The sequence below is a fragment of the Pseudochaenichthys georgianus genome, chromosome 15 (genome assembly GCF_902827115.2).
Source record: "Pseudochaenichthys georgianus chromosome 15, fPseGeo1.2, whole genome shotgun sequence".
Taxonomy (NCBI): domain Eukaryota; kingdom Metazoa; phylum Chordata; class Actinopteri; order Perciformes; family Channichthyidae; genus Pseudochaenichthys; species Pseudochaenichthys georgianus.
This window is the reverse complement of record NC_047517.1, coordinates 18,564,920-18,584,355: the sequence shown is the minus strand read 5'-3', so window position 1 is coordinate 18,584,355 and position 19,436 is coordinate 18,564,920. Positions and strand designations below refer to the sequence as shown.

The 19,436-nt window shown below is 41.6% G+C and overlaps 1 protein-coding gene across 3 annotated transcripts in view; it reads right to left on the bottom strand.

Annotated features, from left to right (window-relative positions):
- Positions 1-19,436, bottom strand: part of macrod2 (mono-ADP ribosylhydrolase 2) — a 453,977-nt gene that overhangs the window by 21,826 nt on the left and 412,715 nt on the right. For all 3 annotated transcript variants that reach the window (XM_034101062.1, XM_034101061.1, XM_034101060.1), the window contains exons 9-10: positions 13,973-14,051; positions 5,683-5,721 (exon numbers count right to left, since the gene is read on the bottom strand). In XM_034101062.1, coding sequence (XP_033956953.1) covers positions 5,683-5,721; positions 13,973-14,051 — 118 coding nt within the window. The remainder of the gene's footprint in view (positions 1-5,682; positions 5,722-13,972; positions 14,052-19,436) is intronic.

Below are 19,436 nucleotides of genomic sequence, written 5' to 3'. Positions count from 1 at the left end.
CACACACACACACACACACACACACACACACACACACACACACACACACACACACACGACATTTGGGACAAATTGAGTAAATGAAAGCCATGACACCAATAAGGGAACATGCTCTACAATTGTGCAGCTTCTATAATTGCTTTTTTAACAAGCTGTAGAGAGAAACCATTTTTTCATATTATGCAATTTTGCCATGCACTCAGAACAATAAAAATGCCAGCTTCTATTAAACGGGGAAAAGGCCAGTTCTACCAGTGCTGCATGTTTTAGTCAAGTGCCTCTGTCCATCACACAGAAGCCGGTGACACACAGTAGATGGCAATCCTTTCTATTAATCATGACAGGCATTTTGAGATGGAGCCACAGACAGAGGGCTGGGAAGAATACTCCGTTGGGAAAAGCAGGTTAAGATGAATGCCTCGCTGGCCACGAGGTCACCCTTACTTCTGCGTATTTTTAAATTATGCATGGCTGTTGTATCTGTCCAAAGTGATCCCAAACAACTGTATATCAGAAACGACAAAAGGCTGAATGTAATTTCCTCCCTGTTATTTGATCATTCGTATTTGACTTATTGAATGCAACATCATTCAATTTGTGATAAAGGATGCTAAGGGACAGATTGTGGATACACACACAAACAAGACAACAATGGATTCTGTCTAGGGCAAAAGTGATTTATAATATCTTCAAGTTAAGATTCAATTAGAACGGTTCCTCTCAGAGTAAAATCCAAAGCAGCAGCTCCAGCAGGCGGCCCACTCATGTTCTCCAAACAGCAGGTGGCAGCATTGTCCCAGCTTTCCTTCCCCATCCTCAATGTATAAGGGTCTTCACTGTGAGGGTCTAACATACTCCACATAGAAAGGCTCCAGTTCAAGTCCACACCTCAATGCTCCCCTGAATTCAACTTTGAGAAATATAGTAAATAAAAGGCAGTCGCTTGCACTCGTGTTGAGCGGGAGTCTTGAGTCAACAGCGCTGTAGTGTTTTCTTGAATACAATGTTAGTCTCACACACACTTAAATGATTTATTCATGTCAATATCACATTCAGGAGTGAAGTATCACAAGTACATAAACTATTTAGATGCTGATATGCAACCTTCCCAGTGTGTCCTACTTGCATGACCGTAGAGTAAACATCGACTACAGAAGATATGTTCTGATGAAAGCATCTCATATTGAGAAATGTGAACTGGAGCAAAGGACAAAAAAGAAGAAAAAAAAGGGGGCCTTGAAAGATTCATGAGACATGTGTAAAGGAGAAAAATGGCTCTGAGACACTTTTCACGTGCAAGAGGTCTTTGAAGGATAGCTGTTGGTTAACAGCTATCCTTCAAAGACCTCTTGCACGTGAAAAGTGTGTGTGCAAGTGTGCCTGTGAGCGCTGCTCGATGGGGTGTAAAAGATGGCGTCCCATGGAGAGGCTCACTGTCTGTCCACACGAGCCGTTATTAATCTGCATGTCCATCCACGCTCCGTGCCATCTCTCACCGTCTCCCCCTCTCTTCTTTGGGTCTCTTCCAGAAAGCTCCAGCATGCAAGGCAAACAGACCCAGCCAGCCATTGATTCCTGGCTCAGTGTTCACATTTTACCGTGCCCTGTGACATCCACTAATCTCACTAATACCAATCTGATATCAAATAATAGACACCGTGGGGGCTGCTTGCCAACTCAGGTGTGCTCTGAAGAGGATACCCTCCGCCCTTGACTTCTGTGCCAGCCCCCGCCTCTGCGGCTCACCCACCCTCTCCGCCTTTTTTTCCCTCCTATAGCTCGCAGCATCTGCATGCTGTGCCTGTGTTTCATGTGGATTACATCACATCACAACACACACACACACACACACACACACACACACACACACACACACACACACACACACACACACACACACACACACACACACACACACACACACACACACACACACACACACACCACACACACACACACACACACACACACACACACACACACACACACACACACACACACACACACACACACACACACACACACACACACACACACACACACACACACACACACACACACACACACACACAGAGTTAATCTGTGACGCTCCTTTACACTTCAGGGGGTTATTTGTAGTTGACAAGGTCTCTCTTGAATAAGAGATGAACTACTGTTTCTCATATTGGAATAACTCCCCTGTTGGGTTGGTCTAAAAGTAAATATAATTAAAATGCTAGTTTAATTACTTTTGTAATATACTGGCTTCTTATTATTTACCATGGTTGTTTACTTATTTGATTTAACTGTGTGTTTGCATCTTTTATCAAATATGTTACTCTTCATGTTGTGTATGTCTTTCATCTGTACTGCCCTTTTGCTGTTGTAACAAATAGAGGATTTTTTATTTGAATTTATATAGCACTTTAAATAGCTATGATAAAAGCAATACATAGCAAATCAACACTTATAGGATAAGATAAAAATACATCTAAAACCGTCACATTAAATATGATATGAGACTTTGTTTGTGTCACAGTTGACTGTTTGTGTTAATTGTAGGCTTTTTACCGTTTGTATTCCTTCAGTCCACTGAGGCTGAAGAAGCATTTAGCTGTTGCAAAGTTGCAGCAGTAGCAGTTGTTGGACAAAGCAACCCTATAATGACCTGCAGTCCAACAACCAGTGTATTTATCATGGGACAGCGTTGGAGAAAGCCTTAATGCTTTCTCTCCATCAGTACTGTGGCTAAAACCCCCTCATGTCTGACCCATGGACTGGGGAGAGTGAATCCCCCGCGGAGTGAGATGGATGAGGCATATTGACACACACTCCACCCGGCTGTGCTGCAGCGTAATTTATTCTAAAAAGTGCTCCACATATTCACTATAGCAAATAGGTGACCTGCTTCCCCAGCTCTATAGACCGAATGGTGAAATATAGTGTGTTTGGGAAAACAGAGGTGGTATTAGGAGAGTCTTATAATGTCTGTCACACTGAGCTGACCGTCCAGCTCACTATTCCTCTGCTTTGTGCTACTGTATATCTCGCCATCTGAGTGTTTCCTATGATTAATCTCTTCTATGTGCTACATCGAACCAGACCTAACCTTTACAGTGCAGGCAGTACACAATCATTTCATTCCTTTCCTGTGAGAGAGGTTGTCTCAAGGACTGAGTGTTCCCATGCTAGAAAGCTGTGCCAAGGCCTTTTGTGAATGGATTACTATTAAGCTGCCAGGCCTGATAAATTAGGATTTATAAAGATTATTACAAAATACTTATGCCCTCCTAATGCTGGTGATTGAATTTGTGAATCATATTGAATTACTGCTGTGGATTATAGGAAAAATGACTTATTGTGTTTTGTCTAACAACACAGAGTGTATTGACGCCCTTGAAGTGTCTGCGTTATGTAGTCCGGCCTTTCACGATCAGCCGAGCGCCCATTTCCCCAAAGAAAAAAACATGACTGCTATCTTCAAAAATCCCCCACAACCTTAAGGCTTGAAGACAAATGGATGGTGTACGATTTTAATTGCCTACTAACACCCTCCAGTGTAAGAATCTAATTATCTTTGGTCCATCGTATCGTAAGAAGCCTATAACTGTTTCAATATTACACATCCAAACGGGCTGAAACGGCAGAATAGCCAGATAATGGCTTCTTAAACAAGTGTGCCTCTAAGAAAACATTCTTTTAAAAAAGGACCAAGCTTCCTGCCGTATTCATTTCCCCAAAGAGCATTTTGGCATGAGAGAGCAAGACATTACCGACCAAGAAAACACTCACACAAAACAAATAACTTGTGTGAACAAATATCAATGCACGATATATCCTTTAACAGACCCTTTCCTGGGCATGTCCGAACATGCAGTCATCATTAATAAAGTTGCAATTCAAAACAAACACACATGCCTGCAAACACACACTCTCACAAAGAGTCTTATCTCTGTTATTGTCTTCACTCTCTTCCTTGGTTGTGGATGTTGTAGATTGTGAAGTGTTATCTATTAATAAACAAAACTAAATGGTGATTTACAGAGGGGGAGTGACACGTCGTTATCCCCGCACACCATCAGGATGTGAAGGGCGTGACATCATGTCAATTGGAACAGTTAGATGAGAGAGGGTGTGAATAAAAGACTTTGCAGCAGAGATTATTCTAACTTGGCCATCCTGCCTCGGGCTGACCGCGAACACACGAGCCTTTGGGAGAACTCAATAGCTCCTGCTCCGTTCTGTTTTATACATGCCTAACAAAGAAATCGTGAATCCTGTGGGAGAGAGGGAAAGATGGTGAGGCTTTGAGACCAACTCCAGAGAGCCGTCTGAGACAAAAGCACCATTCCATGTGAGAATGGCAGTCATTCGAACCTTTGAACGAGCTCCAGGCTGCACTGATTCAAACTCTGGCTGATGGAGCAGAATAAAAGGCCAGCGCTTGGCACCGATGTGAAGGCCCATCAAACAAGGCCAAACTGGACCGGGGCAGGATGATACAACAGCGCGAGGAATTATCAGGGGTTATTTCAGTTGGCTTGATATGGTCTGGTGCTATGTTATTATAGAGTACGCCGTGTGAAATAGCTGGAGAACAACGCGACAGATAACAACATAGTCTGTCATGCGCTAAGAATTTGGACAAACTCTTAAATGCAGTTCCTCTCAGCCAAGTCTTTATGAGTCGGCCATTACGTGGTGCACATTGTTTCACTCTGAAATATCACATTTTACAGTGCACTTATAAAACAGCCCTTTTATGTTCACCCAAAATGGAATCTCATTGAAAACACAGATGCGTGTAATTGGCAAATCACGGGGGTAACTTTCGGAGGGAAAACATTTTCATAGCACCCTGGGTTCTACATCCACCGTAATCTGAACACTTCCTTGGACAGACAGTAAAACTAACATTGCTCTCTGCTTGGTTGGTTGCACGTGTACTATGACGTCTTCCAAGGACACAGCATTCAGACCTGGCAAGACCATGCTCTGAATCCCCACGTTCTCGTAAAGAAAACTTGCCAACAGGTGCTTTATAAGACCTACTGTACCTCGGAGAAAACTGCTAGAGGGAGCACTGTACATATTCTCAAACATTATATACAGTTTATTTTGTCTACCAAGGAAAAATATGAGCAACTGCTGCCTATCGGATCTATTGCTCTCGCTATAGAACAATATATTTACACTTTCATGAGGTTTTCTGTTGCAAGTAATTGCTTATTCAGTGAACAGACAAATGTCAATAGTTTATCCCGATAAGCAGTATCTGGGAGTTTCAGGCCGTGTGCCAAGATAGTGCAGTGATAACAGCATTATGCACTGGCAGTTGTGTTTCTGCCGTCGCCTGGCGCATGCTGCGGAGAGATGCCGCTCGGCTGTTTTTTTGTCCCACGCTTTACAGCAGGTGGTCTAAAGCCATTGTGCATGTAAGCCGGATGAAGAGAATGGTGTTGGGAATTAGCCGTGGATATAAGCTCTTGTAATGTATTGTACCTGACTGAAGTATTTTTAACTGCAATGTGTCAGACCCGGGATATAACTTGTCACCGAATGAATAAACATTCAATCTCATCTGCTGCATAAAACCTAGCGAATCACTGTCGCCTGCTGAAGCTACGCCACTCACTCAGCCTCTGTGTGCTTTAATGGAGGTGTTAAGGTGAAAAGGCATCCATGAAATGTTCTGTCACTCACCTTCCTTCAGCTGCTCCTCTGTAACCTCCATGTCATTGTCTGGTTGAGGGGGAAAAAGACAGCGTGTCAAAGCATGCTATGTTATAATGTACGATAACACTCTTCGCCCTGATTATCATGTTGGAGCACAGTATTTTGATGCCATACTGCTGTGTACCTTGCTTAAACATGTCAACCAATAAATCATGCAGTGTTTCCTCACAATGCGATTGAAATATGGTACAAAAAGATAGAACTGTTCTGTCACAAACACAAAAAAGCTCGCAGTTTGAACTCTCACATTTTCTCGTTCCACACCAGCTGCTATACTCTGAAATCTTAACAACCACCATCACAGACTTCCTAAATTCCCCCAGCAGACGGCCTTGGACTTGGGTCTGGTGAGTTATTACACCAAATGACTGTGAATGTGGGTGCGTGTGTTTGAAAGGGAGTACCATCCATGAGACATTCTTTTTCAATTAAACCTATACTGTTAGGCTCAGCATACATTTCCCAAGAGCTCCCATTTCCTCAAATCACAAGGACTTCAGGCTGGGGTGGACAACTGCGCCCAAAAAGAAAAACCTTAGATTTTTTTCCTTCCTTTCTCAGTACATCTATTGTGTGAGACAGACTGAGTGAAGTGAAGGTGTCTCTGGGTGGATGAGTTGAGGTGCACAGTGGGAGATGAGAAGCAGGCGTTGGATGCTACTTTCGGAGGAACTGCAGTGGAAGAGAGAAGTGAGGAGAGCTAGAGAGTCCTGCTCCCGGATCATACACACATCTCAGCATGCCTCAGCTTTCTTTGATTCAAGCCACTGTATATACAGTATGTGTGTGCTTGTGTTGTTGGATGTGTGACTGTATATGTACGACTGTATTTGTGTTTGTGTGGCAGTGTAAGAGCCTGAGCAATGATTGCGTTGTGGTTAACAAGCACAAGCAAGTGTTAGCTTTGATGAAAGGCTGTTGTCATCTGGTCTGTAGAAGTGTAACCATCAGAGCTCCCTGTGGATCCTGCGACAGACCTTTCTTTTGTATAACACTGAATAAAAGGGTACAGTGCATTAATCTAACCCTGCTTGGGGAAACAAAGGACGGCCCACTGATATACTATAACAATAGTGCAAGAAATGAAACATAGGGTGTCTCGGCTACTGCCACATGCTACAACATTATTACCACTGCTCAACACTGCTGTCAACACAGGAAATGTATGTGACTATGTCTAGAATAACAATGTATGACACTGTCATTTCTCTCTAGGGGTTAAGACAACACATTCAGACAAAGGATTCTTACTAGATGGCATGCTCTATCTTTGGATGAACAACAGCTATTATGTTATGAAACAGGTGATAAGCTTTTTCAATAGTTTGACATTCAGGGAAAGAAGATACTTTGCTTTCTTTCTGAGGGTTAGGTCGATGAGAGCATCAATGCCTCTGTCATTTCTGCGTGCTAAAACACAACTTTAGCATCACTAGCTCAAAAGCTCTGTAATTAACACGTTACATGGCCTGGCTGATCCACTGGTTGCCTGGTTACCTCGCTGTGAGTACTGAACTTCAAGAATCACTACATCCCAACAAAACAAAATCAAACTACAACTTGTTTGTACACTTCGCATGTATTTAGTGAGATTTAGGAGCACTTAAAGGCACGTTTTGTTTCGTCTTAAGACAGCCAGGCTACGTTTCCTTGTTATTCAAGTATATGCTTTGCTAAGCTAGTAATTGTACTAATGCTCATATTTAACTCTCGGAAAGATGTACTCATGTTTTCATCAAAATCTTGACAAGAAATTGAAATAACTATTCCTCTAAGTTACATGTTTCCATCTAATGTTGGGTTTTATTGCCCTTGTGTGGGGACAGTATGTTGAAAAGGTTCTTACTGTAGCTGCCGGCTCAGTTGCCTCCATGTTGAGAGCCGTCTGAATGCAATCCCTGCCGACACTCTACATTTTGCATAGCGCTCCTTTAAAAAAGGTATAACAGCCAAGCATGTTCTAATTGATATATTATCTGAATGTAACCATGTCTGGCCACGCCGATAAGCAGTTAGCAGGACATGCACTTGTACATTTTGAACATGTAGTGTTTAATGCACAAGCATGTGACCATTTCCCATATGATGAGCTCAACTGAATCCTCATATCTGCCAAGCTGACTGAGCCACTGTGCTTTTTCAGAATCACATCACGAACACACCATGACCTCCTCATTTCCCAGCCCTGAGGGATAGCCTCGTGAAAGCAACACAGATTTAATTTTCACCCCTCACAGTCCTGAAGCCTTTCAGATCCTTCGTCCACATATTACATGTGTGATAGAAGCGTGTGAATATCACAGCTTTACTTTTTCTAAAGCATTGGGGAGGGTTGTGGGGGTGCTGCTGTTATGGAAATGTGGGGATGGGTGCACGTGGGTTGTGGGGTTTTGAGTATAAAGTGTAAAGCGCCAATAAACCAATGTCAATTTGAGAGTCAGTGAAAAAGTGGAGATTGTAACGGGCCCTGCAGATCTGTGGGCTGTTAATATTGTCAGCACTGTGGCTGATTGAGGAGAAGAAGAGATGGAGCCCAGCTTGTGGGCAGCCACCCGGATCATATTAGTGAAGGAGTGTACCCAGAATCAATTTCAACACGCTTTTACCCTCTACAACCACAGCTGCCTCACTGCTTCCATGCTAGCAAATAATACGTGCCAAGGCAAGCATGTGGTCAATCACAATCTATGAAACTAATCTGAATACTTAATCGAATCATGCCATGTGATTAATTGCAATGATTAAGCTCTGTCGATTAATGGTTAAACCTTTTCTAAAAATACAACCGTGGTAATTAATATTATTAATAATAATAATAATAATGACATGACATTTTGAGGCAGCTTGTTGCAGTGCGTGTATTCTCCAAAAAGTATGCAACCTCTGATGGTCCTCTTAACCAGACCTTTGAGATATGTACAGTTTATGGCTTCTCAAGGTAATGAATAGGTCCTTTTATCACTTGTTATGAGCTCAGTTGGCGAGGTGGGTAATTGATGGTGTATGGTACAACAGAGGCTAAAGCTTTACCTATAGTTGCTGTGTGTATAGGCTTGTTTGTTTATTTGCATATTTCATTATTAGTGCCTTAGAGGCCTCTTTCGCACAATATATGAAGACGTAATAACAGAAGTGCTCCCTCAGCTGGCGTACATTAAAAAGCCCTTTGTCTGTTTGTGAGAACTCCATTAGTACTCACCATACAGCAGCTCCGTTTGTTGGGACTTGGCACAAAACGCCCTGTTCTAATATTTTGCACTCGACTAGGTCAAACTTCTTGTTTTATATGTAGATTTGCACGTCGATGTGCCTTTTCATGTAGGTGTTTGAGTATTCCTGTCTGCAGCGGCCAGTTTTACGTTTCCTCCTTCTGCAGAGATGTAACCATATTGTGGCTCTCTCATAGTGACAGCTTGTGGGAATGCACATTGTAATAAAGCAATTTCCTGTATGCAAATGTCCTGTTTACACGTTCCTGCTCCAGTCATTGTCACTTAACAGATTGCTTGAATATGAGAAAAGCTATACAATGAAAAATGAGAATAGTAAGACTTCAATGAAAAAAGCTATTTTGTGCCGACTCTCAGCCACAAGACATGCTGGAAGCTGATGTCACGGGGAAGATCCTGTGTTTCAAATGATAGAAAGATCAAAGGCACTATTCACAACAGCTCCATAACAGCGCGCTGATAGGAGGCCGTGGAGAGGCTCCTCCTTGATATAATGAGGAAGAATGACAACAAAGTAGAGTGATGACATTATGGGATAGTGGCATGGGCACAAGGAGATTTATAAGAGAGAAAGAGGGAATATGGAGGGTCTAGAGCAGGGGTGCTCAACCTTTTTTGAACCGAGAGCTACTTTTAAAGTTGCCAGTCTGCTGAGATCTACCAGTCCAAATAGAGAGGCGTAGCCATTACTACCAGGTAAATACACACTTCTACTTGAATAAAACTGACCTTTGTACGATTAATACTTCATAAAATACTGCAGACCCTTTATCTTACCTCTTTCTAATCTACACACATACAAGTATAACAGAAGTTACACAACAGTGTTGTTGATACAGAGTTGGAGTTTATTCACATGTCACTACAGTGGGTAATGTTTTCAAGAAACATTGAACAGTGCCGCCACATATGACACAGGAACAAAAGAAAAGACTCTGAACCCTTTCTTTGCCATTATATAAAAATAGTGTTGCTACAAAAGTATAAATGAGGCTTACTAATAAGACAACTCAGATCTGAAGCTACTCAGGAATCTGCTGCCAACGTGCAATAATAAAGACAAAATTAATAAAATCAAACCCTTTTTTTGTTGCATTTTAGTAGATTATAAAAAGAAATGCCTTTAAAATAGGATGCAAGCAACACTAGTTTCTTAACCTGAATTGATGATAGACTATAATTAATTTAAGTCTGCATTCTTATAGTATACCATTTTGTACAATAATTATAATGAATGAGTTCAAACAAACTAAAACTTACAGCTGATTAATAACGGTATCTAACTTGAGTTTTTATTATATCAAAAACCTGTTGAAATGCTTCTGTTATTTTTACTGTTCCCCAAAAGCGCGTCGGCAGCCTCCAGGAAAGCTTCTTTCACAACTTCGCCGTCTTTGAAAGACTTCATGTGTTTCGCAAGAACGTGACTGACACGATAAGATGCTACGGTAGCAGCCTTGCTCTTGTTGTTGGGCCTGGTGAAAATGGACTGCTGTGCATTTAGCTGTCCTTTCAGGCCCCTCCCCTTTTGGGAGCGTAGGGCAGAATTAGGAGAGAATTCCGTCTCGTAGCTTTTGTGCACTGTTTTGAAATGCTGCTCCTAAATTACCCTTCTTCGATAAAGCCACGCTCGCATTGCAGATGAGACAGATGGACTTTGAATTGGAATAGATACAAAAATAATCATCCTCCCACTCGGAGTGAAAATTATATATTTTGGGCTTTTTTGCTTCTGCCATAATTGCGGTCTTGTGTGTGTGCGGACTGTCACTCCTGTTGACACGGACAACATCAGCCAAATAGTGGAGATGGGTCTGGCTGCAGACCGCAGCAAGGAGGCGTTTCCTATAGGGGCGTTTCCTATAGGGGCGGATCCTATAGGGGCGTTTCCTAACTTTTTTTATCCAATAGCAATTTAAGGGATTCCAGCTGCTTTTATAAATCCTCGAAGAAGAAGTCATTGTTCTAGTGATGGGAATTCCGGCTCTTCTTGGTGAGCCGGATCATTTGGCTCGGCTCACCAAGAAGAGCCGGCTCTTTTGGCTCCCAAAGGGCTCTTCAGTTTACCACATATTATACCTTTTAATTAAATCAAATGTAGCCCTGTTTTGACTAATGATTTATATGTGTACACATATATCACTTAAATTATTCAAGACATCCTTTGTACTAAAGTATTCAAAAGTAAAAATTACATGTTTAATATAAATTATTTGCTTTTGCGTGCTTTGAGATCAACTGCTAGGCTGCAGCGGGGAGAAGAGGGGGACAAAAAGTAAGAAGAGAAGTAATGGGGCAGAAACCCTCCTTTTTACGCAGCGGTCCAGACATAGACATCATAGCTACGGCGACACATATTCAGTTGCCAGTTACTTTTGGCATTAGGGCAGGGATATCTTTCAAGGTTTGACATAATGAATTGTGCTACTTTTAAAGCAAGCAACGATGTTTTCAAATCTGTAATCAAAAAGCTCCTCAAAAACACTATAGAAGCAGTTCCTGCCGTTGTTACGTTAGTTCAAACAGTAACAACGGACTACTTTTCTTAGCGGATGCATGTCAATTTAAATCAATACATACAACTATTTTTTAAATCAATAAAATTTCAATTATTATTGGGAGTCATGTCGTTACTTTGTTGAGAATGTGGCCATGTGTAATAAGCGGGATAATGTCCACATTGCACATTGCATAATGTGCCTTCATGCCGATCTAGATCCCTCCGCAAAAACAAAACAAAAAACGGCTCGTTCGCGGGCGAGAGCCGGCTCCCGTCGTTCACTATAGGAAACGCCCCTATAGGAAACGCCTCCTTGCTGCGGTCTGCAGCCAGACTCTATTGAAATAGTGCCCACTGCCCACCAGCCACGCCCAGACACATGGGGTCACGCCGGCCAATCACAAAGCGTTGATGCGTTCAAGTACATTATTCTGGCCCAGGAAGATCATGTTATACGATATTAACGATAAAACAGAATATTGTTGTTCTATTTTTAGACACATCTCGCGATTGACTGGGAATCTCCCCGCGATCGACCCTGGTCTAGAGAGACAGAATTGTCTCCGGCCTCTGTGTGATGCCTTCAGTGTTGCCGCAAGATCTGCATGACTGTCTGTCTCTAGCAGAGAGGATGATGGGATGTTCAGAAAGCGTACGAGCACACCTGCAGAGCTAATTCACAGCCTCTGATTCACCACTGCCACTCAGCGCCGGCTAAATTCAAGTCTTCTCACACTACGGCGCTATGCATTCCCTGCATGGTGCAATCATACCAATCAGCATTTCATTCTTTAAAGCACACCTATCAACTCTAGTGAACCCATCCAAGTGGTGCAGCCTGGCTGGATAAAATCTATGAATTCACTCCCGTATTTGTGAGTCTAGTCTACAATCAAAGCAGCGGTATTTTAGTTTGAATATTCCTCATGCAGTATCTTAAAAGAGCTTTTGTTTTCCTAGAGAGAGGATGGTTGGAGCTTTGAAGCACATGAGGTGAAAGACGGAGCAGGTGTAGGCGAGCGTGGCTTAAAAAAAAGAAGAAGACGCATCTGCCTCACTTCAGACAATGACCCTGAGTGGGATGGTACTGTTATCAAGCCACTTAGACTATAGTGGAATTAATATACTAGCCCACACAGACACAAAGAGCAGTGACAAAGGTGGCTCAGACCCCGGAGGTCAAAGGGCATGTGACAGGCGCGGGGATGTGATGAGGAGAAGCGCCGGGCTGGCATCATGGTGCGACCCCACTTTTAATCACAGACTGACCCCTTCCTCCCTCATTAGCAACTCATCACATGATGGTAAACAATAGTTTTTAAAGAGTTATCTTATAATAATAATAATAATAATAATAATAATAGAGCGCTCAGAACTTTTCCAATTCCCCTTTGTTGGAGAGCCTGTTGTTTTGTCTCCTCTCTGTTCAGTCGTGGAGAGATATAGGGAATGTATCCACTGACAGCACTTGTAAATGGCAGGAGTGATAACTGGAGAACAACAGCTCCAGATTCTCATCTCAGAGCACTAATATGATCAGACGGGTGCTGGGTGCACGGGGGAAGGCATTATAATTAAGGTCTGTCCCCAGAATGTAATCTGTTAGGGTAGAGGCTGGGCGTGGAGCGGGATAGATGACGGCAGCGCAGGGGGAACAAAACACTCTCCACCTGGGAGCAGCGAGATGAAGGCCTGAGAGCCGGTATTCCTTCGGGGAGATGGGGAGAGAAAAGTGAAGTAAATGGGAGGTAATGCTAGGCCTCTTTCAGATTCCCAGCCATTAAACCCAATCCTCCATGGAGCCCCCATCAAGGCCGGTGACTGCTCCTGGCCCCCCGGAAAAAAGATGATGGCGTGAATGGGGGGAGGGAATTGTCAGAGGGACAGAAAAGAGAGTGGGAGTAGAAGATAATGGATGTTTGTTTATTTCACATGCACAGTTGAGGGGCAGTAACCAAAAACAATCATTGGTTGCTATGCATCCCTGAATTGTAAATCCTCGCAGGAGACGTTCTGTGCCGAGGACTATTATTATAGTCAATCAAATCTGACATTAAAGTCTCATCAGAATATCAACAGTTATGTAAAATATCAGCTTGCTTGTTCGCTGGCAAGAAGTCTAACTATTCTAATCCTATTAAGGCAATCCATAGAGAACCTGTCAGCATAAATTCTCACTGTTAATCTCCCAAATGGCCGTGCGGGTGCATTGACTTTGTTTACATTTGAAGGTGTCAACCGAGCCTGACGGGTCGCTATTCTACTGCTTCCAGAAACAACAGATCTCTCTCTCCAGATGTGTTCTTGGAAAAATAAGGTGGCAAAGCTGCCTGGGTCTATCCAGATGGTCAATGAGGTATAGGTGATGACATCATATATTAGGAATACCTTGTAGAAACACAACATACAAATCTTTCATCTATTCAATAGCTAGTTAAACCCAATACATCAATATGGTAAGAGAGGACATTTTAAGATATGGTTTTATTGTTCTGCAATCCAGTCGATAGGAAGTAAACACACATACCTGGGAAAATGACAGACATCTTCTTCTTGTAGATGGCAAAGTCGGTCTCGAGGAAGACACAGAAAATGACCCTTGTGATCTGCACAGGAGGAAAAAAAAGAGATAGGAAAGCAATAAGTGTCATTACAAGAATAGACTCTTTGGTGAATTACATGACAGAAATAATAACTGAAAATGTTTTGATGTGATGATAATATGATAATATGCAGCAGCAGGACATAATCATAACCATCCAGAAAGTCTAATTAGTTACCCTCCCTATCGAGACCCCCAAACTAGACCCTCTGAGACAGATTTACAGAATAAGCATTATTGAATGGGCCTAGGTATCATATAAAGTGTAACAACATGAAATTGTAAAATGAAATATAGGCAATGGAGAATAGATTTCCCGAATGGAAAGTTACCGGAGAAAACGGCAAATAAAGTATACTACTCGCATGAAGGCATGATTAAATGTTGAAGAGAAGATTATTTAGTACGTTTCATATCAAACATTAGACAAATGTCATGAGAAAACATTCGGTGAAATTGAAACTTTTAATGGGAAACTCAAAAGTGTTTGAACAACATTTAAAACAACAGAGAAGAAGGGTAGCTTTAATAAAAAGGTAAAATAGCTCTAAATTAAAAAAACAAACCTTTCTTAGATCTGTATTTCTTATAAATGTAAAGTAATGTCAGTTAAAGCTTTGTAACAGTTAAGCTGTCACCAACAACTGTAATATCATACTGTACAAGTTGTTACATTTTGTAAGTTTAGGTTGATCACATGCAGAGGTGACTTCTTAACAACGCTGAAAATAAATCTATGTACTGCGTATGCTGGCTGCTAAGACAAAGTACTCTTCTGCTACAGTAAGTTGGTGAAGAAAGGTCAATACAATTCAGTAAAGGCTGTTATAAAAACGTTAATACAGTATCCCAGTGGGTGTTGAGGATCAATGCTGGTCACTCCTCTGTTTCCTCGCTGTCGACTGAGATTTCAAACGTTCTAATCTCCCAGGATGACCTGGCTCTCTCTTCACTGCTGATGCTCCAGAGCCCCCTGTGCACTGAATAATTGTTGGATTATCTGAAAGCTGCAGCTTTACACATCCAAACACTGTTGCAGTGTTGGTATTTTATATTTCTCTGAAAACCAACCTTTCAATGTGGTAACTGTTAACCACAAAGTTAGCTTAGCTGTTGACGCAGCAGAGCAAATTAAGTCATACAATTAAAACACATTTTATTTAGAATGTATTACACCTTCAACAGATTAGAAAGCACATATGTCTCTTTCTGTTTGATGAACAAAACAAACAGTAAAACAAATCGCTGAACAAGCTCATTGGGTCTTATACATGACAAGGAGTTTATAATTACAAAGTGTTACAAAATAATTAATTTTCAGCATGCTTGAGTTATTTTACCTCAATCTTTTGGCTGAGTAGAGATCTTATAACCATTTTGTTTTTCACCCTCAGGGCCAAAATCATTCAAGTATTCAGTTTAGCATAAATAGGATTTATTTTTCCCAAATACTGAACAATTGTGAAGTGAAAAAAGGGAGCATACAGGTTTTGATTTAATTTGTATTTAAATATTTGCTTTGACTTAAAAACATTATTGGCACTAGTAATTTACATTAAGTAAAATAGTTTGCTTCGAGCTTGTGTTAGGAACTACCGCAAGGCATAATTCTCTTTAATATATATTTTATATTGCTGTTGAAACATATCCTTCATACAACAGGATGTATACATTTTTTATAACGCATTGAATATATGATTAACACGTTGTATTATACCTTTACCCAATACATATTTTACTGAAAAGAGCTTGAAAGCAGCTAATGTTAGTCAATTAAACCTCGCTCCATTGAAAGTAATTAGTCGTTAGCTTTGTTATTTTGCCAAGGACTGTGCTTTTCACCAGCTAATGTTACCAGCTCTCCTTCTGCTGAATTCAACAGGATTGTTTTGTTAAAAAGCATTTAGTATTCACAGAGAATATATAGCAAACTTCTTTTGAGCCTTGATTTTTCTCCATCGTGGATCAAGTCTCAAACAACTCAAACATGATACAGCTTACTTATGGCATTAGGTCCTGTGCATGTTCAACACTAAAGTCAGAACACATGGATTAAAGTAATGGACAGTCACAGAGGCATGCAATTCAAAGGAACCGGACAACTTGGAACCATTGCTCCATTATCACCCGCACATCATGCTCTCTAGTTCTTTCTGAAGCCCAGACACAGCTTACGCCAATAACTACAGAATAACTAGTCATGCAATGTATTCAATCAACAATTCAACAACCGTGTGTTATAACTCATGCTGTGAACAGGGAGACAACGGTCAGTTTATTAGCGCTAGTATAAAGCTATCCTCTGACTGTGTACACTTTCCATACTGTGATAATATGTCTAAAATTAGCCATATCACCTCAAGGTCACCTCTTTCACTTTCACCCTTCTCCAGAGATTCTAGATGTGCAGGCATCAGTCACAGTCACAGAGATGCATTACACACCACGGCAGCAGATAATCGCTTGACTGAATAATGGCAATTTTACACAACAGACATAATGGCGGCTATCCGTCCCCCATCCTCCTCCATGCAGGATATTGATGTTATGGCGGAATAAAGGGAGCTCACCAGCTTCAGCCCCATTCCTGACCCTGCCCAGCACAAGGATCTGATTCAAAGAGGCACCCTTCTAGTGCTCATACACGCATTTATATCTATAAATAGTTTACGATCCGCTCTTTGGAGTAAATGTTAGGAGCTGCATCCAGGATGGTAACATTTTATTTTGCTAGATGTCTTGGGGGGGCTTTGTTCATAAATGGTAGACTCACTTCTCTCAACCCAGATATAAAAAATGAAAGAAAGCTTTAAGTCTCCTTTGAAGGGCTCGCTGACAAACAGATTGTGAGACAAGTGATAATACACCAAGATAGTGCATACCACTGGGTGCTGGAAGGCCACAGGACAGCCGCTCCCCAGGAATTTCCATTACTCTTTTATGGAGCTCCATTCTAAAACTGACGGCCCACTGTGAAACAGGATGAAAAATGAATGTATGCCTTTCATCGAAACACACGGAGATGTCGACGCACACACACACACACACACACACACACACACACACACACACACACACACACACACACACACACACACACACACACACACACACACACACACACACACACACACACACACACACACACACACACACACACACACACACACACACACACACACACACACACACACACACACACACACACACACACACACACACACACACACACACACACACACACACACACACACACACACACACACACACACACACACGAAGTTGATTACATTTCACTTATGTTCCGTTTGATGTGATAAAGGAAAGGAGAAATATAACTGAGTGAACAACTTGTCCTGAAACAAAACCAAATGGAAAATCTTAGTATCCATGTCATGTAGACTCTTCCCTCAGGCTTTCTCTCTGTCAATCTTTTTGTGTGCTTTCTGTTATTGCATGTCTCATCCTGCAAGGCTTGGGTCCGTTCTTTTATTCCACACATCAGAAACACATCGTAGGGTCTTTGACGGTTGTCAGTCAAGAACCATTGCCAAATAAGAACCAGTAATTCATTGAGATTCTGTGTGTATACACACACTGCTGGCCAAGGTTTCTCCACCAGTATATTCCACCAGTCTGTACTTAAAAAAGCTTGTTCTTTCAAAGTCAACCAGAGACGGCTTATCTCCTTCATGCACACACACAGCGCATTATAGTCATAGATGGAGAAACTATTAATAAGTGGAGAGAATTATCTGGAAAACTAGTCTGACATTTTTTTAATAATGTACAGTTCAGAAAACTGTTGGTTTATAATTATGTAAAACTATATTTCATTCAGATTGCAAAAGAGAAAACATGACACACAAAATCAAACTATACTGAATGAGTATAATTATTTTCAAATGTGAAATATATAAATCAGCACCACAGGGAGAAAAAAACAACCTACTCTTTTGGCCAATAAGGTTGAAAGTGAGTCTGATTTAAATGAGCACTGAAGAGTATAAAATGTAACTAAATACTTAATTTCTGATTTTAGAGGAGAGGCTTAACATTTGGTCTGAGGCTGCGAGTTGTGTGTGTGCCTATGTGTGTGTGTGTTTTAAATGTGCACCCCGCAGCCGCCAAGGTTGAAAAAGTTAATGGACGACTAATTAGAAAGCTGGGTTCACTGCATGCAAGCCTGCCTAGTCATTACTCATCCCTGATTGGAGGGCCTTTGCCAAAGGGTGAGCACAATATGACTGGGTCCCCCGGCTGCATGTGCGGGATGCTCGCCTCGACAGAAATGTGTTCTGCACAATAAGGTGTGGGACGGTGTAGTTGGCCTGACCTGTCGCTCTTTGAGACTGAGCCAATTTTGGGAAAAGCTAAAAATTCAATGGAGTCAAAGTAAGGCAAGAACATCAAATGTTTACTTGCCTTTTTTTTCTTCTGATTTTCCTTTATTTGGTACAAATCAAAGTAATATTTAGAAATGTATATCAATTTCATCTCTGATGAGTCCTAGAGAATATGTGAAATTGTTGAGTGAGCTTCAACAGTGCGGCGAGGGCATACTTTATTTTCGATTACACCGTAAAGACTTACATTTATAGTGCAGACATTATTAGTCAACACTAATGCTGTACCACGGAATATGTAATGATGCAGGTTGAATCTCTCATTTCAATTATTTCATTTAAACCCTCTGCAGAACACATTGTTCATCTACCCTAATCAATTCAAAACCAATGCCTCTTTGTTGTAATTGGGTTCTGAATATATGATATGTTGCGACTCATTAAAATGATAATGCCAGGGGTGCAACTTACGCCTCTGTAGCTCATTTGCATGGCACATGAATTGCAGAAAAACAAGATTTGGGAGTGGCAGTTTGTGGCAGCTGCATGTGCCGCAGTGTTAATGAGAAGCATGGAACAATATGAAAGTGTCCTTTCACCACATTTTTTGTTTCCTGAAATACTGTATGTGATTTTTAATTTGTGTTTCTGTGGCTCATCATTCTGCGCAGGGCTCACCATGTGCCCCAGACTCATATTGGCTGGCTGACAGATGAGCTGTCATAGCTGGCCACCCATGCCCATAATTACATCGGGGGCACTGCCAACAGAATCTGACATGCAGGCACAACGCACGCACTTTTGCTACTTGCATTTCCTTCTTGATTCTGTCACAAACAATAATAGGGACAGGTTGCCCTAGCATGTCTGCTCCAGCTGGAGCCCCAACCCGAGGGAGGTCTGTGTCGATGTGTCCTGCGCACCTCGTTACTGAGGCAGCGGCTCACGCACGATCCTCAATGGTTGCATCCAGATGGACACCAACGACAGGAGTCTGATAATTAACAATAAGTAAATTATTAATTCATTGGCTTTGTTTATTT